A 23,014-nucleotide genomic window follows, 5' to 3' on the forward strand; every position below is an offset into this window, starting at 1 on the left:
ATGAACATGAGCGTCTACCATATTAGTTAAACTCATATGCCGAATAGGTATATGTCATTGCTAAGAAAGCTCACAAACAAATACTGAGTAGCAAACACTTTGTTATGTTTTACCGAGCGAGCCTGTTGAAATTGTTAAACTATTGCCCTGGGAGCTATGAATTTGAAGAAATGAAAACAAAATGTTAACTCTTAAGATTGTAACTCTAGATTTAGTTTTAGTTTCTGCCTTCTCAGCTCTTTTTAAGCATCGCTGTTGATTTGTTAACACTAACCGCGTCCCCCCGCTCCACCCAACTCAGTAATAGTATAACAGAAAGAGAAACCCCACATATTTTTTATATATATACATATACTATATACGATAGGAATTTAGATGTAATAAATTATATGAATGAGAACATGTATATTGTAATTGTGCAATAAACAACAACAAAATTCTACTGACATAACTGAAAATTGCTATTTGTTTTTTATTTTATAAAATTTTGAACAGCGAAAAATAAAGGCCGCTGCTAATACATAGAATTGCAACTAAGCGAATTCATTTCGCAGTCAAGAGAAGAGTAACTACCTGAGTACACCCAACTACCGCTAGTCAATCATCGGCAGATTTACACTGCATCATAATGGTATTTGGCACTTGACACAGCACTATGGGGCATTTTCCATTTTAGCTGGCATTTAATATTACGAGTAAACCATAAGAGATTTTTTACTGCAGTTTTTGGTATTATGTTACTATATTCCCATAGAAAAATCATCCACAAAAATCTGAAAAAATTGAATACTACGGACACCTGTGGAGTTAGCATTATAAAATTTTTACACCAATATGTACTTACGTTTCAGAATTCGACACGCCCATTACCATTTTTCACCGCCCCTTCCGCCCGCTAAATTTCGAAGAAATTGTATATTTTGAGAAATTTTAGAGAAGAAGACCCCATTCGTGGGAGACATAATATAAATCCTAGCCCGGATTTGCTAGGATCAAAAACATGGAAGTTATTCGCAAAGCATTGCTTCAGACGGCCCTTCTCTCTATTTCCTACAGAGCACAAATCGGTGTTGGAAAACGTGAGGTTATCTGAAAAAAAAATGGGAATTGCGCCAATTGTACAGAAAAATGCAGAAAAAGACATTTATTGACGGATTAAGAATTGATAACACTACAACATACAGTTGAAGTTATTGCTCACTTATGCTAACTTCATTTTCGAAATCCTTTAGAAAGTTGAAAATTGTTCTTCATACTTTGAGGGTGCAACAAGGGGCTTTTTACGAAAACAAGTAATATCTCGGGCATATCCTTCCGAATTTTCAAAGCACACATAGGATCGCAAGGACGAACTCTATCGATCAAGATCAACAAAATGTGTGGTCATCTAAGATCTCAACATTTGTTATTTTTGTCAGTCAGTCTGGTCTGTCCGCGATGTCCGCCATATCCGCCATGTCCGCCATGTCCGCTATGTCCGCCATGTCCGCTATGTCCGCCATGTCCGCCATGTCCGCTATGTCCGCCATGTCCGCTATTTCCGCTATGTCCGCCATGTCCGCTATGTCCGCTATGTCCGCTATGTCCGCTATGTCCGCTATGTCCGCTATGTCCGCCATGTCCGCTATGCCCGCTATGTCCGCCATGTCCGCTATGTCCGCTCTGTCCGCTGTGTCCGCTCTGTCCGCTATGTCCGCTATGCTCGCTGTGTCTGTCTTGTCTGAATCTGAGTTGTGGAGTTAGTATTATCAAATTTTTACACCAATATGTACTTACGTTTCAGAACTCGACACGCCCATTACAATTTTTCCCCGCCCCTTCCGCCCTCAAAATTTTTAAAAATTTGTATATTTTGAGCAATTTTAGAGAAAAAGACCTCATTCTTGGTAGACATAATATAAATCCTAGCCCGGATGTGCTAGGATCAAAAACATGGAAGTTATTCACAAAACATTGCTTCAAACGGCCCTTCTCTCTATTTCCTACAGAGCACAAATCGGTGTTGGAAAACGTGAGGCTATCTGAAAAAAATGGAAATTGCGCCAATTGTGCAGAAAAATGCAAAAAAGACAACAACACTACAACATGCAGTGGAAGTTATTGCTCACTTATGCTGACCTCATTTTCAAAATCTTTCCAAAGTTGAAATTTGTTCTTCATACTTTGAGGGTGCAACAAGGGCGTTTTTTCGAAAACAAGCAATATCTCGGGCATATCCTTCCGAATTTTCAAGGCACACTTAGGCACGGTTGCCATTCCAAAAAAATTTGTTGTACCAAAATGTGGAGCAAAAATTTACCAAACATTTTTCACGAAAGATTTTTGGTATTTCACAAATTGTGAATCACAAATTGTGATTTACAAATTGTGATTTACAATATATAACTGTTTACGTAGTGATGGACCTTACATTGGCATACATATTTTTTTAATTGACACGATACATCGCAAATCGACTGTATGCGATATTTTCCAGTGCTAGTCGTGGTACAATTTTTAACTGAAACAAAATTTGTGTATGGTGGAACAGAGCCATTTGTTAAAATAATATGGTGTGAACATAAAATTTTATGAAAAATTTAAATACTAGACCAGGCATATTGAAAATGTACCAAAATGAAAAAAAGTGATCCAATGTACCAACGCATAAAAAATGTACCCGTTTTGGTACATTTGTACTAAAAGTGGCAACCGTGCCCATAGTGCACAGTAACATGCGTGTATACTCTTTCAATAGTGGTAGTAATAACAGCCATCCTGAAACTATGCAACATTTTATAATGAAGCAGCAGCGCCATCTAACGCAAGGTAGAAGAGTTTAGAGAAACACAAATCGACCAAAAGTTTGCTATAAATAAATTGTTTTAAAAAACCATTGTCAACTAACACATTCCTTAAGACAAAACTAAAAAATAATACCGTCAGTATACGACTAAGTTGACTCGACCTTAAGTTGATGCCATTATCTTTGTACTGATTTATTGTTCATTTCTAAGATTTCGCTATATAAATTAAAGTTAGTTTTTTGTACTTTAACATAAACTTTATTCACATAAAAAATAAATAATTATTACATTTGACATGTAGCTTTGCACAAGCTTTGCATAAAATCGCAACGGCCGCCCATATTCATATTTTGCGTAGTTTCTTCGCCTTCTTCAGCTGTCCTCTGGTGTTTGTGTATGTTTATCAATATGCTTATGCCTTAAGGTGCGTATTTACAGAGATGTTGCAGGAAGGCTTAATTAAGTGGCAGAAGTTACAATATAGAACGCCTGACATCCGGCCGGACAGGATTGGTTGAGAGAGTTGAGTGCTGGTGATGTGGTATGGTGGATGTGCATAGATATTTTTGGGAGTTGAGGATGTTGTTGGATACTGGCTCAGAAGATGGTGGAGTTTGGTGCTTAGTAGTTGGCTGTGGTTGGTGGTGCAGTTGCGGTTGTTGGTGCTCAAAAGGCGCCATTGAAGTGCAGATTTTGTGATGCAAATTGCGGTATGCCATGGTTGAGAGCTAAAACTTTACTAATTACTTTCAATTCTTCAAAATTTCTTAAACTGTTAAATTGACTTAAATGATTAGTGGGTCTAGTTAGTCTATGGTTTGCATTACCTGAGCTTACGCTGTTCGCACCCGTTGCTGCCTTTGAGGATGTTGTCTGCTGCAACAGTTGCTGCTGTTGTTGCTGTTGCTGCTGCTGCTGCTGCTGTTGATATTGCTGCGCATTTTGCTGCAATCGGCTGCTTAGCTGAGGCGTCAAATGCTGTCTATAGAAATTTTGATTATCCAGAGTGTTTTGTTGGCTGACAATGGTGGTGGCAAATGAGTTGCTTGGATGGATCTCAACATTGGCATTATTCAGGCCAAAGTTTCCAGTGCCCGATTCTTGACGAAACAGACGCGATCGATGCTGTTGCTGCTGCTGTTGTTGTTGCTGTTGCTCTTGCTGGCGCTGATAGAGCGCATTAGTAACATAGCTAGGCAAAAGCAATTGTTGCTGCTGCTGTGGTTGCTGTTGCTGTTGATGTTGCTGCTGAAATTGTTGGTAATTATTTTGGGGCAGGGCTTGCAAGAGCGACGCCTCCGCGGGCGCAAAGTTGAACTGATTGTTGTTACTGCTGCCGCTGGCAATGCTATTGGTATTTTGTGCATTGCTGACAGCGTTTTCCGCTGTTTTTTGTTGCAAATTTTGCTGCAAATTTTGGAAAATTTGTTGCACTGCATTCGTTGGTGTTGGCAATTTCTGATAGTTGTTGTTGTTGTTGTTGTTGTTATTGTTATTCGTGTTGCCATTAACGTTGTGTAGGGCAAATTTATGAGCCGAAACGGCATCCCGCTGCGGCAATTGCTGCTCAATTGGATATGTGGGATAGATAATGGTCTTTGTGTGTGTACTGGGTATAAATTCGACTGAAGGTCTGATCGAATAACCCGGCGAAGGAGGCTGCAACGTTTGTATTGCCTCCAGTGATGCATGCTGCAATTGTTGCTGTTGCTGCTGTTGCTGTTGCTGAATTTGTTGAAGCGACTGTTGCTGCTGCTGCTGCTGGAGTGGCTGCAACGTGCTCGATTGTGCAAGTGGCGAGGCTTGGTAACGACTTTGACTCTGCTCCTCCAGCAGCTGCAGTTGTCGCAAGATCAATGCCTGTTGCTGCTGTGCCTGCAACTTCAACTGGTAGATCTGCTGTTCCAATGCCCGCTGTCGCTCAATAATGTAGTTATTCACGCTAGGCGGCGCCTGCACAGTCAGACTAGGACTCTGCAGTGGCTCCTGGCAAAACGAAAGATTAATTGCTTGTCATACATTCAACAGTTGGCTTACCTTGATGTAGTTGTTCGTTGTGCTGCTGCTGCTGATGAATGCCGGTGTTGTGGAGTAGCTGGCATGGCTGATGCTCGTCTGCGTGGTGCTGGTTGTGCTGGTGGGACTCTGCGTGGTAAGTGGTGGTGCCGACAACTCTGACTCCAACACATTCAGCTTGGTGATGGTGGGTCCAACATGGGGCAAAGGCAGTGCTAGCTGTTGTTGCTGGAAACTGTGCTCGCCCTGCAAAAGTGGGCGAAACTTCTGTGCTGTGCCACGTTCATCGAGATCCACAGTGAAAGCGGTAACCAGTGGAGCCTCTTGTATGCGTATGTCCTGCTTGTCAACCAGCTCAATGTTCTCGCCATCCTCGTTGTGAGTGGGACGTGGCGTGGTTGTCGTTGTGGTTGTTGTTGTCGTCGTGGTGCGACGTCTTGTGGTGCGTGGACGCGCCGTTGTGGTCGTTGTTGTTGTGCTTGTTGTTGTTGGCGTTGCTGTTGTCGTCGCCTTCTTGACATTACGTATCTCGAACTTGATCTCGTTGCTGCCATCGTGAGCGATCTCATTGCTGCCCAACGAGCTGTCCACACTTCGTGTCAGTTGTCGCGAATCTGGTCCTGAACTTGCGTCTGCTTTTGACTCGAGATTGAGTGCGGCATCAGCTGCATTCTGCTTACGTACAGTTGTTGTCTTCTTCCACAGCTTGGAGCGATCAATAAATGAGGAGAGCAATTGCTCCTGTGCGTTGCGCTCATCGAAAGTTGCAGTATAGAATTGCACAGTGGGCACCACAGTCTCTGCGGCGTTTGTGCTCTCCTCCAAGATCTCTTCGCGCTCGCGGTGCGAGGGCTGCGTGGTGCTCTTTATCGGAGCAACAGTGCTCACTAGTTCGTCTGGCTCTTCGCCAGCATTTGCTGAATTGGCCTCTTCTCGCTCCAGCTTATCGATGGCTCGCAGCAGTGCTTGACGTACCGAAAAGTCCAGCTTCTGTATTGCCTCACGTGGTATAATCTCATTGCTTTCGGTGCTGACATTCTCTGCACCTGCTGTGGCTGCCTCATCCTCGGCGGTTGCTAATTGGAGCATGAGTGCCGCCAACAGCAGTGCCACCAACAACGCCCAGGGCAGCGTGTTGAAACATCTCTGTGAATGGGAGAGAAGAAGGTAGAGCGTAGAGTTAATATCAAAACAAACATTAGGCCTTTAATAATTAGCATTAAAACTGATGACGTTGCTTGTAATTGAGGTGCTTGCCTTGCCTGATGATGACTAAATAATCCTCAACCTCTCCTCTTATCATATGAATGTATGTGGCATGCAGTTGCCCGCAGCACGGAAGACTGCGTAGTTCAAGCCTCATTTGAGATAATGGCAAGAGATGCCCCAGGTTATTTTACAACAGCCCTGAGAGGCAGTAAATAGAGCGAGACTTGAATAATCTCTCAATCTTTGAAGCTTTGCTCTGCTTATTAAAACAGGTAGCACTAATTGTTGCTAAATGTTGTTTGCTGTGCCAAGTAGACTTTTGAGACAGCTGAAGAGGGTTCAAAAAGGCAAACACGAATTAAAAGCAAATGCATAGTAGGAAATCAAAATTGAGAGTGGATCGAGGTATTGATAAATACATAATTTGTCTTTTGATAAATGGCAAATCAAAAAGATAATTTGGCTTATATAACTGAAACAAATTCATTCTACTTATAAAGTTTGTTCAAGTATATAAAGTTTGTAGCTAAAAGCACTTTCATTTAAAATGATTTCCACATTGCCTTAAATTCAACTGATTGCTTTTGTATTTAAAAACTCTGCTTAGTTTACCATCTATGTATGACCCCAACTAATCTTAAAGGCAACACCAAAGTTGCTGGCCCACGTTCAATGAAATGCTTTACTCTGTGGCTGCAATGTATGGTATGGTAATGCTTAGGATCGGTAATCTGTGCATGTTCATCTTTCCGGCATTTGAAAAGACGGCAAATCATAACGCATTATGCCTTGTAACCTGCCAACTGGAGAGCGTGGTTTGTTGCTATTACTTTGTGGAATGTGCGATGTTGTATGCTGAATACTGAATGCTGAATATTGCGTTGCTTTTTTGCACAATTTGCGATTTTCAACAGCTTGACGATTGATTTCAGTCCCTGGCTCTGACTACAAGTCCAATTGCAACCCGAACTCTGTCTGAAAAGTCTGCGGCTTGGTATTTTTTTTATAAATTGGCTGGCAACGCTTGTTTGGCTGTTGCTGAAAGTTTAGTCTAATTGTTGGCTCAACAAGTGGTGCTGTGATCCACAGCAATCATGGCCAGGCCAAAGCAAACTTATCTGGCCACCTGTTGTACTCGACGCCGAGCCTTTGCATTAGCCTGGTTTAAACACATTTAGCATTGAGGTTGCAGCACAGGATTTTGAAGTCACGTTTCTGCCACTTGGCACTCTGCCTATTTTTTTTGGTTTTGTACAATTGTTGCCCGATTTGGTTGCGCATTCATTTCGATTTAAGAGCACTCAAATTATTTAGTCAACAATGCGGAATGAAATGCCAAAATTAGCTCGTTATACTTGCATTGAACTGGTTACGAATGCAGATTATCCTTAATAGGATCTGGCTTATGAGCTGCGACTTTTTAGACATTATGTGAAACTCTCCAATTATTTTATTATCAGCTTGTTAACAATTTAGAGTGCAGATCCTAAATAGGATCTGGCTTATGAGCAGTATGTAAAACTATTTATATATTATTTAATCAGCTTGTCAACAATTTCCATCGCAGATTATCCTTAATAGGATCTGGCCTATGAGCTGTGACTCTTTGTACGGTATGTAAAACTATCCATTCATTAAATCATCAGCTCGTCAACAATTTGCTCTGCCTGATTAGACTCAACTTTCTATCTATTGTGTTGTACATTGCTTTAAACGAGATGCCTGCCAGCATCCACTGCAATATCAATCAAATTTCAAATTTCAACATGACTTTGCCATTTACACACAATAGCTGTTTCATCTAAAGCACACAATAATAACAATAATTTTCCAGATTTTAACGAAAGTGTTTGTACCTTTCGCTCCTCCCCCAAATCAAAGCTCAAACGCAGCGCAAGGCTAAGGTTCAAGTTCTGCAAAAGGCCAAAAAGAGGAGAAAACTTGAAAGCCAAACAACTGCCCTCAAAGTTATGCCAACCACGATGGAGATACAATATTGCATGGGAAATAAATATTACTCGTTGTTTTACTACTTGCCGCTCTGCCACAAATTTATTACCATCTTTCAGCCGGTTGTTTGATTCGCCTTTTTTTCATTTGTTTTCGTTTTTCTTCTTTTTTTTGCGCGCGCGTTGTTGGTCAAATAAAAAGCCGCAAAATCAATAGTTTCACTATGGAAATCATCGCTGGCCACAAGTCTCAAGTCTATCCAGTCATTCAGTTGCCTGACTGTTGCCTCTTCTTCGCTAATCAAGTTACCTGCTTGACTTGGCTTTATGTTGCCTGACCAGCCCAGCCCATCCCATGGCAGCCCAACAACTTGCATGTCTCTAACTCAAAAATGGTAATCATCATAAATTGTAATGCTCATGTTGAGCCAGTGGGAAATCTAACGGCTATATTACGTCTTAAACTTAAACGTGTGGGCTATCCCCAAAGTAAGAGAGTATTTTCTTTGCCATATTTTCATTAGCTGTTTTTTCAACAGTGGAAATATTTGAAATGCTTGCGGAAGCATAACGTTTATAAAGGCCTATATTTCCTCTTCATTTGCCCAACTCATTGGATATGAGTTGAAAAACCAAAGTTCAGAGAAAAATAATAAACTGCTGAAGACAACAATAATCATTAAAGTTAGATCACATCAATATAAAGTTATAAAAAAAAATTTACGACATTTGCAGTGCAAATAAAAAATCATATTTATGCTTTCCCAAATCAAATCAACGAGATTATCTCATTTTTTGAATGTTTTTAATACCATTCGCGTGCTGCACTAACATTCAACTATTGAATAAAATGCTCAATAAATTTTTTTGTATAATTACTCTTCATTTATAAGAGTTCCGCAAGCGGTGCCACAAGAGCAGCGGCAACTTGTGGCAAAGTGTAATAATGAATTAACAATAGAGCGAACGTCAATAAATTAGCAATAAATCAATGATTCAATTCACAAAAGCTCAGTTGTCTATATTGTTTTATTGTTCATTATGTGGGTTGAAGTTGTTGTTGCTGTTTTTTGTGTGTTTTTTCGCATTTTACACTTTATAAACTCAAGCGGCGAAAGAAGCTAACATTAAAGCCAAAAAAAAAGCGGTGAATGAGTGAAAAGTACGTCTCTTGGCTTACATAACAGCAACTTGGCCAAATTGAAACTTCACTTTCTGTAGGTCCCATTCATGTGTACAACTGACGACTGGGTTACCCAGTTCCATTCAAAAACAAAAACAACAACAACAAAAATATGGCACATCATACAGAGACGTTCAAAAATATCTTATGTGGCAGTAATTCGAACTGACTTGCAGGGGGGAATCTTACGCTTTGGACTCTCGCTGATTAATTTCACGCCTGCTGATCGCCACTCGACGTCTATCGCCATCTCGCATTTTGCATTTGAACAGCTGCATATTGTATTCATATTGCATTTATGCACCTTTTGCATTTTGGGCACGATTGCTAAAGCCTGGACACTGTCCAGAGGCATCCACAATCCGCAATCTGCAATCTGCAATCCACGCACTATTAAGCAGCTGCCGCCATGCCAGCTGGAGCTGGGATATCTCTCTGTGAAGTAACAGAAACCAAACCGGCTGGCTCAATAGCTTGGTGTGAGCTATAAGCTGTTTATCTGGTAACGCAATCTTCGACCAATAGCGAATGCCCAATTGGCAGATGTCTCTTTTGCAAATTTGTTGCCTATGTTTATGTTTTATGTAGGCCAGCATAAATATTAATATTCGTCTTATTTTGTAAGCGTCGTTAAATCAATGTCATAAAATGCAACCAAATAGCCATAAAAATTGCCATAAACAGCAATCATGCGACTTGTACACACCCAATAATGCGATTTTAATAATTTTAATCTAATAAATTGCTAAATACATCAAACGTATGTATTATACGTTCTCTACTTTGATTTCCTGCCAGTTCGATGTTGATATCGATTGTCGGTTGCTCAATAAATTTGTTACAGTATTTTATGAGCATTTAACTGCCTTTGTTGCTACCATGTTTTGTTTGTCGAAACCAAAGCGCAGCCCAATAAAATGCCACATAATGGAGTGTGTGTGCGTGTGTGCGCACCTGTCCCCACCCATAGTAGTATCTATAACAAGCTCAGGGGGATTTGCATAATTTCACACTAAAAAACTGAAGCTGAGACGAGGTTGATGCGCCCCTTTCCACTTCCTCTGTTGTGAGCAATCTTTCGGGCCTAAGATCATAGTTGTTTTGACATGCATTCGAGCTTTTGATTGGCGTTGATGTGCGATCGATGTGTGTGTGTGTGCATGTATTGGGTAATCGGTTTATCGATATGCGATCTATTCATATTCATTGCTTGTTACAATTCATTTAGCATCCATTATGCTGCCTTCATTTGCATATTTATGTGCATTTAATTGAGTTTTGGTTTCGTTTTGCTCAGATTCGAATGGATCGATGCATGGCTATGGCTTTATGACTCTGCTCGTATTGTTTTTATGTTAAGTACCTAACAAGATGATAGACAAAGCAGCGCTTTTGTTAATTGGACAGAGGTCAGTTTTTGGGTTGTTGATAGACCGATAACGAGCTGAAGTTCAAGTTGAACCTTGTCACATTTGACATGTTTTTAACAAATTGAATATGAATAATCTGCACAACAAGTGGATTGATAATGCTTTAATCAAATTTGCTCATCGATAACGCTGGCCATAAAAACTGGAAATTTGATAGTGAAAATCTCCAAAATCATAACCTGCCTCAACGATTGGCCAACGCGAATTTTATGCTATTTATTTATCCGCACAGCATTTCATAATCATAATGAAATAAAAAGAAAAATAGAAATAATAGAAATACTAAAAAAAAAAATCATACAAAATTACCAATGGGCGCGTATTACAATAAATTTTCAAAGAGAGAAAAAACACACACAAACAAGTTGTGTTTGCTTTTTGTTGTTGCGTTTGAATATTTTTTTTCTTGGTTTTTTTTTGCGCCGGGCAAAACTCGCGTAATGGGCTGCCCATTGTTTGCACATCTTCGAGGAGGCCGTTGGATGATCAACAGTTGGAGGAGGCAAATCTTTTCTTTCATTTCTCTATCGCTATCGCTGTCGTTGTCGCTGTTGTAGTTGCTGTTGTTGTTGTTGTTGTTAAAGTTTTTTGTTTTTGCTATTTGCTGTTTGCTGTTTGCATCTAATGACGCGCTGAGGTAAAAATGCAATGTCAATGGCACTCGGCATCCAGTACTGAGTACTCGGCACATGGGCAATTTCGGTTTCACTTTTATCGACGCTAAAGCATCTGGCTGAAGCAGCAGCAGCAGCCGTCGCAGTCGCTGTCGCAGTCACAGCCGCAGCGGCGGCAGATGAAGATGATCGAGTCGACGTCATTTGCCCACCTAAAGTGGTAACTGCTTTTGCTGATGTTGCTGTTGTTTTTTTTTTTTGCCCGGCTGCTGCGTTTTTTCATCTTTGGCTGCTGTCACTGCCACTGCCACTGCTGCCGATGCTGATGCTTTGCTTTGTTTTGCTATATTGTTGCATATTATTATGTATTATGTAAAATCGCTTACATTGTGTGTGCAACGCGGCAGCGACGTCGTGTGCCACTTAAGTTTATTTTGAACGTGTACTTTTGTAGATCTTGGACTTGCTGTTGACCTTTCGGCAATAGTAATGGCCCGCTCGAAAAGCCATCAAAACGTTTAGCGTTATATGAAAGGGTCAGCCAAAACAAAAGACTTAGGCAACGAACTTGCCACCAAATCCTCCATTGTTGCGTGCTCACAATTATTATGCACTGTACTTATTCAAGATTTATTTACGCGCACTGTCAAATACATTTCAACAAGTACAATTCAAGCTACAAAGCTGCAACTTTACCGCAAACAATATGGATATGGATGACTTCAGCCTTTGTATTAGGTGTCGCACTCATATTCGAAGCTGAAGTCGAAGCTGGTGTCGATGTCGATGTCGGTGACGAAGCATGCGCTGTTGTCTCATTATGATTTATGTGCTCTCGACATGTTTGTGTGGAAAAGCGACCTTTTTAGTATGGTAAATTGTTATTTTGACAGTTGCACAATATCGTGCAAAAGCCTGTGCATGGATACAGATCTATGGACACGATACTCTCTCGTACTCAGAGCATGATTGTGCGGGCGTTTCTTAGTTGGCTTAGCTCGTCGTGAATTCAAAACCGAGTACCTTGTGAATGAATGAACTGATCGTGAGTGTGGTGCATGGGGGGCTTTTACTTTTGTTTCATTTCAATTAACATATTTTTTTTTTTTGTTTATAAATGTTTGCAAGCAAATAATCGTATGCGCTTCAATGATGATGATATCTTATTATTCAATCACGAATACGAATTCGAATACACTTGCACCACGAGTACAACCAAGTGTAAAGGGCAATTGCAATTGGTTTGTTTGATGTAGCGACAAATCTCTGGACAGTAGTTTGCTTTGGCAAATGATTTATGTTGCAGATTGCTAGTTTTGGCTGGGAGAAATCTCTCTCGCCAAGGAAGTTTGCCAAATGCAAATGGCAAACAAAAAAGCAGTAAAGAAACCAAAAGACAGGCACATAATCAATTTTAAGCATTGTCAAACTGCAATTATGCAATGGTGAAAAGTGAAATTTTTATTGCATGTCAACAACAACAGCAGCAGCAGCAACAGCAGGCAAACAACAGATGCACACACATCTTTGCGACTCTTTGCGTTTTGGGACGTCTTCACTGATGACTTGCCGCCTTGTCAGTCGTGGCCAGCCGGATGACTACTCAGTTGGTCAGAGTCGCAGTGGAAAAGCCCAGTGCCAACTCTCAACTTTGCAACAGGTCGAGAAGACAGCAAGTCTTGCATAAGACGAAATTGGATACACCAAAGTCAGTCGCATGCGGGATTGGCATGACATTGTAACGATAATGAAAGTGTCAAATCAAAGAACCAGAAACCAGATATGCAACCTTCACAACATACTAGTTACTTAATTCGGCAAAACTTGATTGGTGCGTAAACTGCTTCATTTATTTTAATGGCAAGCAAATTACCATTCACTAGCCATAACAACAACAACATCTCTTATTAATCTGATTCGGATTTATATCCATTTAGCCCTGAGATCAAATTGAATCTAGTGCGTTTTATGATCCTAATCAGCGTAGAGATCGAAATGCATCTGTGATCCAAATGAATCTCATATGTCACTAATTGAATTGTTTTATGGTCGCTACGAAACGAAATCATTAAAAAGCCATTACATAAATGACTATCCATAACATGATTTGCCAAAAAAAAAAACAGAAAACACTAAACATAACATCTAAATATGCATATGTATGATCGATCGATTGATAGACAGTTCATCAAAACTCCCACATTCTTCGGCAGCATGACTTTCAAGGTGCCAAATTTGGGCTTTGCTGAATACGAAAATTTTGCTAATTGATTAACTTTTATTTCTTTTCTTTTGTAAAAATTTAATTAGCAAACATCATGTAGACGAGCCTCAAACAACTTTCCAGCGATAATAAAACTTTCTATAGCATAAAGCTAGTCAGTAAATGGTTGAGTTTTGAGGGGAATTATTCTCCACTTAGTTGTTTCATCATAAGCACTTACCACAGACATATTTCCTGCTATAATCCAACTGGTTCCTAGAGGTGCCTTACACAATCGCTGTTGTTATCTCAATCAAAAACAAATCAAATGCAAATTAGCTGCTAATGTTGCACAGTTTCATTTATGGTCAGAAATAATCATTTATTTCGTCGTTTTTATTTTTGGTTTTTAGAGCCAAATGCGATTTAACGATTGTTCCCCGTTGCACTTTATTGGCGGTGTGTTAATTTCGATTAATTGCAAAATTTCGAATCGTTTTTTTCAAATTAGCGCACAGTTCACACCACCAAGCTATCAACCGCCGGTCGATAGGTCGATTATTAGATGTATCTCTCGCGTTTGTTTTTTATTTCTTTTTGCTTTTTGCTTTTTGTTTGTTTTGTTTTTTGAATTGTATTTGTTTTGGGTGGTTTCTGGGAGGGAGTTGAAGGCGGTCTCAATGCGATCGCTGGCGCGAACACAAGTAACTGAAAAACTGAACCAAACCGTCTGAACGCTCGCTGCAGACTGAAACTGAAGCGCAAGCGTTCAATTTTTGAGGTTTCCCTCGGCTGCCCCAACGGACCAGACCAGGCTGAAGATGCTGCCGCAATGTTGCCGCAGCGTTGGCGTCGCCGCTCGCTGCTCACGGCTTGCTGTCGACGTCGACGTTAGCATCAATGTTGCCAACTGTTGATCACGGTTGTGGCTCTAGCTTTGACTGTTGGCTGTTGGCTGCTGGCGTCGGCCTAATGAATGAAAGCTGCGTTATTTGCAGACATTTGTTGTTGTTGTTATTGTTGCCGTCTTTGTTTTTGTTATTGTTGATGTCTGTTTGTCTGCTTACAATACAAGTGGCCCTTATGGGCTTTTTGAACTTGGCTTTTGAAGTGCAACTATTGCGAATTAAATGCACAGCGACCCAAAATGATGCAATACTATATTACGATTAATTCTACCATGAACTGTTATTCAATTAAGCTTTTCATTTGCATCTTATGCGTGTCTCATTTTGACAACTTGACAGACGTCGCGTCATTTTGGGCACTTTCCAATTCCAATTCGCATTTGGTTTTGTTTTATGACGCTTTCAAGTTATTTAACAAACCAACGAGCGAGCATCTTCAGTTTCGCGTGGCAATGGCAACGGCAACTGGTTTTGGCCATGCCACAATCCTTGCCTGCAGCGGTCGCTAAAATCTTAATGAGCCACAGCCATAGCCACAACCACAACCGCACAACACAACTCAACATAGCCACAGTCGCAGTCTCTAGTCGCATAGACAGTCGAAGCTCTGCGCAGCCAAAAGGCCAGGGGGAACACGCGCCACAGATCTACCTTGATCTGCCACGCTGTCTGTGTCCAGGCTTCAACTTCCGCCTGGCTTCGTTCGTTCGGCTGTCTTCTTGCATTTTCGAACCACTTCGCGGTTAAAATTTGCTCATTTCTTTCAAATTAACGCCATTTGTGCATGCAAATTAGCTTAGCTTTCGAGTACGCACAATGTCCATAGCTGATTTCCGTTTGTTTGCTATTTCCGCTCGACTTCGACTTCGACCTCAATTTTGTTTGCTTTCTCAGATAATTGCTTACTTCAAAACTGCATTGATGAGCGATCATCATTCATTCAGCATTGATCATCGATTGATCGACGCACTAAGAAACTCAGTAAAAACGCACTGAATATCGCATGCTCTATGCGTTGTATAGTTGTAAACATTGCCAAGACAGCTATTACCAATGCATATTTGATTTAAACAGCCGCAAAGCTGTGAAGCATTTACTTGCCTGACATGTGCAGCTCTTCCGCAGTCGACCCCGCCAGGCAGAGGCAGCGACTGACTTTAGAGTCGGTGAAAAGCGTCGACAAGTTACCACATAGTGTTGCAGTTGCCGGCAGACAGCCTCAGCCACATAATATTATTTCGTATTTTCGTATTTGCAAAATGTATTGTAAAGGCGCAGCCTGCGCCCAAAAAAAGCTAAGCATCCAAGACGAGGCAAAAACACCATTATGCCCCTCGACCAGTCAACTAAACCTGCTTTCTTCGGCGTGACTTTTGATATTTAAACATTGCAGAGACGCCTCTTTCAATGCCTTGCTGTGTGCTGTGAACCCGCTTGCACCCTTTTTCCGTTTGGCAAACGTGTCGTATACGTATCGTGTATGCGTTTCTCTCCTGCTTCATGGCAAATTTTTCAATTTGACTTTTGGCCAAAAGAGGTAAGCGGATAAACGAGCTTTTGGCATTTTGTTCATTGAACAAATTTTGATTGTGCCAAATGCCTGATCAGAATCGCCAGGTGATGCACATGACTGCAAACTGTGTGCAACTCGAAATTTTTGGCTACCAGTTTGGCAGCATTTGCAATTACCTTTGATAATTTCTTAATGAAATTTTGTGGTTTGCAGTTTTGTTACATTTTGTATGAGTTTAAAGTGAACTCATTATCTGCCTGCGAAATCATGTCAATTAGCTGTGGTTTCTTTTCATAACTGGCAACTCATTTGCTACATCTAAATTTAGTTTTATCCTATTAAATTTGCCACGCCCTGTAATAACCACTTCCGTTTAGCCGAAACGAGACACGTGTATGCGCATAATCGACTCATCAAACTCAACTCTCAATCACAGTCGCAGTATTATGACATGACCCTGTCCAAACGCCTCAACCAGTCACTCACTCAGGCAGTCGGTGAGGCAGACATTTATGTTTATTAGTGGCAAATTAAACAAGAGATCAAGACAAGACTGGTTGGTAGACTTGGGTCAATAAAATGGCACACCAAAAATAAGAAAAACGAATAGCGAAAACAATTGAGAAATTTGTTAAATATATATGAAGTGTATAGATATAAATATAAATATGATATGCAGGTTCGATGTGCATAAAATATAATCGTACGTGAGACAAAGGCCTTTGTGTGCCACGAGTATAAAATAAACATGTCAATAAGAGCGCCAAGCAATAATTTAAAATGCAAATAGAGAAAGAAATAGCAATGGATTCATTGATCTACCCGTTTAAGGTGTGAAATATAGATGGATTGGCCCAGAGGAACATACACCGATCCACACAACAACAGCAACAACTCACAAACATTTGCCAACGCACTTTTTGGTGGCTCATTTGCATTTGCGTATTGGATTTTGGGTTTGCGTTCATCTTTGGAGGTCATCATAATGATCAGATAGATAGACGCATAGACATTTGATACGGATCTTCAGCTACGGTTTGGAAGCTATCGCTGCCAGAGGTTTGTTTTTTTTTTGGGCTTAGGGTTTCGCTTTCAGTTGCTTTGGCAGCGAGCATCAGCGAACGAAATGAGTTTTTAAATAAGCCAAATCAATCATTTGACTGCCGCCTAATTGTGCGTCATACTGCGGTCACACCCGCAAGGGCAGATTGGAGATTGAGATTGACTTTTGATGCCCTCCCTCCTTCCTCATTGTCTTCTTGTTAGGGCTACTGACATTAGGTAGGCATTGTCTGACCACATGCATGAACTACTGCACCATCCATTGAGCGTCCATTGTGTGCAGCTTAATGTCATGCCCAGACATTTTTCTTCATTTCGCTGTCATTTCTCAAGCCGCCTCTGCGCACACTAAAAATTTTTGAAATACCCAAAGAGGGCGCCCGTTGCATAGGGCACTTGGATTTTGATTGAATGACCAAAACACAGAGACAAAAGCTTAATTCACTTACACTCATTAAGAAATTGCAGCAATCTTTTTGACAACTTTCTAGAGAGCGAGAACTTATCGATTGTGCAAATCGAATCAATTAATTGAAATCCAATAATTTCAATTTATTTACACGCATTTATCTTACGCTGACACCTGAAATAATAATAATCAGGCATATAACAAGCAGTCCATAAACAACAAAATGCTAAGTGGTATCCATTAATTATATGGACGCTGCCCAGCCCAGACCATCCCAGTCTAGCCACGAAATTGACCTGTTTGGTTTTATATAACAAAGTGTCGATATAGCTGGGGCTAATAAAATCATAAATCTTGTCCATAATTTCGCCTCTACGCTGTCTGTTGCAATCACTTTGCGCACTTTGCTGCACATAATTAAAAACGACAAAAGAGATAGAAAACAAATTTATTTTGTTTTCTTTAACGTTTGGATGATTAACATTTTGTTGGTCCAATCTTTAGTGGGTGATGACTGCATCGAGGCATAGAACGCCCACGTGTGACTGCGTGTGAAAACTCTTAAGCCAGAAACAAAAGGTTTACGCTAACGTTTCCTTGCCTTACCTGGGTATATTTATGCTAAGCCGATCTATTGTTATGCTGGCACATCATTTGTCATATATTGTTGGCAGTTCGCAGTCAACTGGCTGATGGACAAGGCCGAGACAGGCTGAGCAATGGATGACAGATTGTTGGGGAATATCGTTTATCGTTTGCTTTTATTAGCTTTGAAAATACACATTGTGAAAACTCTCTACGCATACACACAAATATTTATAAAAATCCATACACTACCATATCAAAATATTAAAACTAAAACACACATATAGATTAACTCTGCTAATCATATTCGATCAAAAAAAGTGCTCTTTAAAGCTGGCTATTGGCGAGATGATTGTCGATGACCACCTGGATAATTCGCATGCAGTCGCGTTGCCTGGCAATTGTATTATCGATCAGCTGCTCGATAAACTGGCTTGCCTTTATGTTTGTGTTGGGCGGAATGTCCTGTGTGCAGCTGATGTATTTATTAAAAATCTCCGTGTTAAGCGATGTGGCCAAATAGCGTTCACTCTCGTCCTGCTGCAACAGTTTATTGAGCACCTGGGCAGCGGATAGCAGTTGTTCCTTGGTTTTGTGATATGCTCGCAGCTCTTGCAAGCTGCCATAATCCGCACTATTCAACTGCACTGACCTATTGCCATCAATGTCCACAGTGCCATCTCCGCCACCGCCAACGCCTCCGCTCTTAATTGCTTTTTTTGTGAGCAACTGGCGTATGTGATATTTGCGTTCCGTCACGAAATTACCCAGCAAATAGCCTGGAAAGCAAAACAAATGACTCATTAGTTCAGTCATCTATACAACGTCGTATAGTATATCCTTGGACCCAGAATCTCTCACCTGAGACGAGCATGAAAAAGCCAATTGTCAAGAGCAGCGAGGCGCAGGTGCGCTTTGATACAAATTCGTGATAGTCACGGCTGCTGTTGGCCCTCACAGCCGTCTCATAGCTGAGTACTTGATGCATATTGAGTTCTCTTTTCTTTTGGTTTTTGTGTGTGTTATTTATGATTTAAATATAACTTGAATTTGTTGAACTTGTTGATGGCATTCTTTGCTGTGGAACATTTTATTGATTCAATTGTACTTTATGTCAAGTCACATTCCAACTTTAATTCTACACTACACAACTGCAAAGAGAAACGAAATTATGGTATTTGCATACATTAAAATTAATCCTAAATATCCATCACTTATGTGCTGTGTTTTATCCCACACCCTATTGAGGAATTTTAATATAATTTCGTGCAAAATTTCTACAGGCGCATATTTGCTGTGAAATATTTGACAGACCCTCTCAATAGACATTTAGTGAATTATGGTAAAATTATAATTTCAGCTAGTTGAAGGGTCACCCACGCACTCTCGTAAATGTGAGTTAGGCGAGGGAAAGATGGCAATAAATATTGGCACGTATTTACCGGTTTGATGGCTTAACGTAATACAACTTCAATAAAAATAAATTGGAAAACAAGTGTGCAAGAAAGGCGTGCGGTGCGTATGTGTAATATGAATATTTTAGGTGAAGCAACTAAAATGAAAAGAAAATTAATAAATAATTGTTCATCATGACTTAACAGTGCGATAAATATTTTAAACGTCATTCAAAGAAGAATATTAATATAACCAAGGGCATGCGTATGTGCAATATACAATATGTAAATATTTTAAGCGCCACTCACAGAAGAATGTTAATATCCTTAAAGTAGATTTGTAAACAAACTCAAAACTTTCACTTTCGCACAAGTTAAGCTATTTCGCATTCTTAGGAATGCAAATGCCGTAAATGTTTGCTTTTTTCTCGTTTGTACTATATAGCTCGATGCTCTTCGTTATATGTATATATTACAGAAATAATGTTCTCACTTAATAAATCACATCACATATAAATTAAGCTTAAGAATTAAATTAAAATGGCTTGCGAAACTTTTACTGTTCGTTTATTGCCGTGCGCTTATTATCCTTCGGTTCGGTTTGGTGTGTTCGCCTGGCCACCAAGTTGTGCACTGAGCGTCGCATCGAGCCTGGCATCGGCTTTAATAGTCGACAACGACCCCGAGTGAAATGGTGGTGAGTTTCTCGTTGGAGTGCTCCTGTATAGAGTTGCATTTGTGGGTGGGCCAATGGGCATACTTTTCCCTATTGCCTACGTTTGGGTCAAGTTGAAAAGCGACTTGTGTCGATGTGTCGTTTAAAAATAGAATAGCCGCAATAATTTCATGATTAACGGACATTTTAACTTTAACACACTTCTGTTTGAAGTCGTGTTGATTTACATGCAGTTGGCAAATAGCAAAGGCGCGCTTTAGTTTTCCGGTGTTAATCCTCAGCCGGACTTACTTCAAGAATATCATATGAAACCCGGACATAGCAATCTGATTAGTTAATTCTCTCTACATGTATATTTGTGTATATTGCTTTGATGTTGTCGCTTGTTCGTTTGGTACTTAAGACACCTCAGTTAATTAAGAAAGTCACGCAACTGAGGAAATAATTACAGCCATGTAAATTGTATGAATTGCATTGACTCACATAACATCGAAAAATGATAAAATTATTAAACATAGTTGATAGCGTGATAAGTTGCATTGTTGTATCTTAAGTCAAAGTCAATAATAGTAAAAAATCTTCGCATTTAACATCTTATTAAACATCGCTCATACGCAGCATTGGCTCATATAAAAACGAAAAAAGCCAAGACTATTAGGAAAGACTGTGCGATAAGTCGCATTGTTGTATTATAAGCCAAAGTCAATAATAACATATTTACTTCCGTAGCAAAAACCTCTTTGCTTTTAGCAACTGTTTAAACACACATTGCTCATACGCAGCATGGGCGCATACAAAAACGAAAAAGTCGAAAGTAGCTTCATGCTAGCAATTGTAATGGTTGCTGTATTCGTTTGCCAGCAGTGGAGTCAGTGAAAGTGCAACTTGCGCTGAGAAGCAGCAAAACGTCCTCTTCTTGTCAAGGGCTGACAGATACATTTCGCTCGCTTACAAGTGCCTGCTGAAGCGAAAGCCGTGGCAACTTGAGCTACGACCGGGAGCTGGAGCTGTAGCTGGAGCTGTAGCTGGGATGGTATCCTTGTGGAGGCCAATGTTTCATTAAGTGTAACAGCTTTTACCACGCTCTATGCGCACTGCACACGCAAATGGCCACCTAAGGGGGAGCAACATAGCTGGATACGAGTGCGGACTACTCTTGTACTCTTGCATGCGACTCTTGCGAGTTGTTTGCCGTGCAACAACTGTGCACACGTTGAATACGATAAGCAAGGCATCCAACTACCTGTGCCAGCAACTAGTTTGGCCACACATAGTTTAGAACTTTAGTAGTGCGCTCTTAAGCATTGACATGAATTCCTCGTGTGTGTAAATACAAAACTGAACATTTTTCTGGTAGATATATTAATGGCACAAACTTTGCACTCAAGTGTGCGATTGCACTTATTATACTCCAACTTACTTCAACAAATATGCACACTAATTAATTCGCATTTAATTAATTCGCATTCGCCCACATTGCACTCACACTCGCTCTCGTACTTCGCATTCGTAACTTTAATTTCAAAATTCCTTTTCGAACTGAGCGCAGAAATGTCATGCGAAGTGCATTGCACTCTGCACTCCACAACTTGAACACGTACGACGCCATTTTTGCTGCCACCCACGGAACATGTATGTGTGTGTGTGTGAAGCACACTCCGATACATATATATCCATATCAAAGGATGCCCCTTACCGTGTCCCATTCCTGGGAGCAGCGCATTAATTTCCAAGTGCATTGACATAGAAACACGCACTGCGGACGCACAAAAGTAGGCAACGTGCAACATGCACTGCACTCAACAATTGCAACGTGCAACAATTGTTGTTGCTTGTTTATTGTTTTCCATTGGACTTATATAATATAATTTCTATATAGTAAATACTACTTGCATAGTTTGAAAACTTTGAGAGTTTGACCCCACTCTCTATTATTCTGCCAATTATTGCGTGCGACTTGTTGCTGGCATTAATTAAATTCATTTACACAACTTAATTATTACTCTTGCTCTCACAACACTTCCCAGTATCTCCATAAGAAATGAGGGCTTTAAGCTTTAGAGCTGCACGATAGCTTTCAACAAAAGCTTTTCTCTTGTCGCAACTGTCATACGCACAAGCTTGGTAGTCAACTCTAACAACTGTTATACAAGCATAATACGATACAATACGATAGCTTAGCAATACCTCAACATCTTTTCAACTTTTTGAATATTACTGTTCCCATGGTAAACTATTCAATATACAATATATGAATGTGTGATCATATCTATAAAGTGTAAATAAAAGGTTTTACATTTTTTAATGCATCAATTATAACATTTTACAAAAATTTCAATTTATAATTATAATATATCTAAAAAATCAAATTTCCATTTAAAAAGCACGCCTCTTAATTTTGAGTCCAAAATAGGCAATGTTTTTTTGCAAGTATTTAAATACAAAACGATGTGTGTTTAGGCTTAGTCTTATAATGAAATAACAAATTTACAAGTAAGAAATCTACAATTGCTCGACTGCAAAATACCCGTAGCCCATTTTATGAGGTAGAAAAAATAGTTTTGAAATACTCAATAAATTGACTAAGAATATATATATATATATATATATATATATATATATATATATATATATATATATATATATATATAAATTAAGCTTTTTTATGATTTTTAATTTTGTGAAAAAAAATCTTGAAATGGTTATCATTTAAGAAACGAAATAGAATTATTAATAAAAGTTGAATACTTCCTTCTTTATTTAATGCTGCTTCGTCTTCATTTGCTCGCTAAGCTTTTTTGGCTTTGTAGTTGGCATCGATTGTTCAGATATAGTCGTATGCGCATATCACATTTTAGTGAACGAGTCGCCGTAGTTTTCTAGGGCTTCCCAAATCGAAATTCGAACATAATTTGTCTCACATTTTTGCATTGTTTCCTTGCATTCTTCACGTGTGCTGCGAGTACGAGCCACATATGGATTTGTTCTATTCGCTTTCTTTTACAATCAGAGAACTGAAGTCAATTGGCGATTAGCATAGGGCCCTGAGGCGCCCATTGACTTGTTTTGCATACGCA

At 39.9% G+C, this 23,014-nt stretch overlaps 3 protein-coding genes across 4 annotated transcripts; all 3 read right to left on the minus strand.

The window, feature by feature from the left end:
• Positions 1-713: 713 nt before the first annotated feature.
• On the minus strand, positions 714-1,810 carry LOC117575642 (Golgi-associated RAB2 interactor protein 2-like). Its single transcript, XM_052006428.1, has 4 exons — positions 1,777-1,810; positions 1,183-1,726; positions 845-1,089; positions 714-773 (listed from the first exon to the last, which is right to left on the minus strand). Exon 2 carries the CDS (start codon positions 1,644-1,646, stop codon positions 1,419-1,421), a length of 228 nt encoding a protein of 75 aa, XP_051862388.1. The 5' UTR covers positions 1,647-1,726; positions 1,777-1,810; the 3' UTR covers positions 714-773; positions 845-1,089; positions 1,183-1,418.
• A 1,222-nt stretch (positions 1,811-3,032) lies between these two features.
• On the minus strand, positions 3,033-14,145 carry LOC117574926 (GATA zinc finger domain-containing protein 10). The gene is made up of 4 exons (XM_034258977.2): positions 13,632-14,145; positions 4,824-5,948; positions 3,614-4,772; positions 3,033-3,514 (listed from the first exon to the last, which is right to left on the minus strand). Exons 1-4 carry the CDS (start codon positions 13,638-13,640, stop codon positions 3,453-3,455), a joined length of 2,355 nt encoding a protein of 784 aa, XP_034114868.1. The 5' UTR covers positions 13,641-14,145; the 3' UTR covers positions 3,033-3,452.
• Positions 14,146-17,991: 3,846 nt separating this feature from the next.
• Positions 17,992-19,884, minus strand: LOC117574813 (uncharacterized). Of its 2 annotated transcripts, none has more exons than XM_034258780.2 (3): positions 19,571-19,884; positions 18,729-19,018; positions 17,992-18,646 (listed from the first exon to the last, which is right to left on the minus strand). In XM_034258780.2, the coding sequence occupies exons 2-3, from the start codon at positions 18,853-18,855 to the stop codon at positions 18,195-18,197; spliced, it is 579 nt and encodes a 192-aa protein (XP_034114671.1). In that variant the 5' UTR covers positions 18,856-19,018; positions 19,571-19,884; the 3' UTR covers positions 17,992-18,194. The 2 variants fall into 2 exon arrangements, with proteins under 2 accessions (XP_034114671.1, XP_034114672.1); XM_034258781.2 differs by having other exon boundaries at positions 19,822-19,867.
• Positions 19,885-23,014: the final 3,130 nt, after the last annotated feature.

Source organism: Drosophila albomicans, chromosome 2R (assembly GCF_009650485.2).
Source record: "Drosophila albomicans strain 15112-1751.03 chromosome 2R, ASM965048v2, whole genome shotgun sequence".
NCBI classification, from domain to species: Eukaryota; Metazoa; Arthropoda; class Insecta; order Diptera; family Drosophilidae; genus Drosophila; species Drosophila albomicans.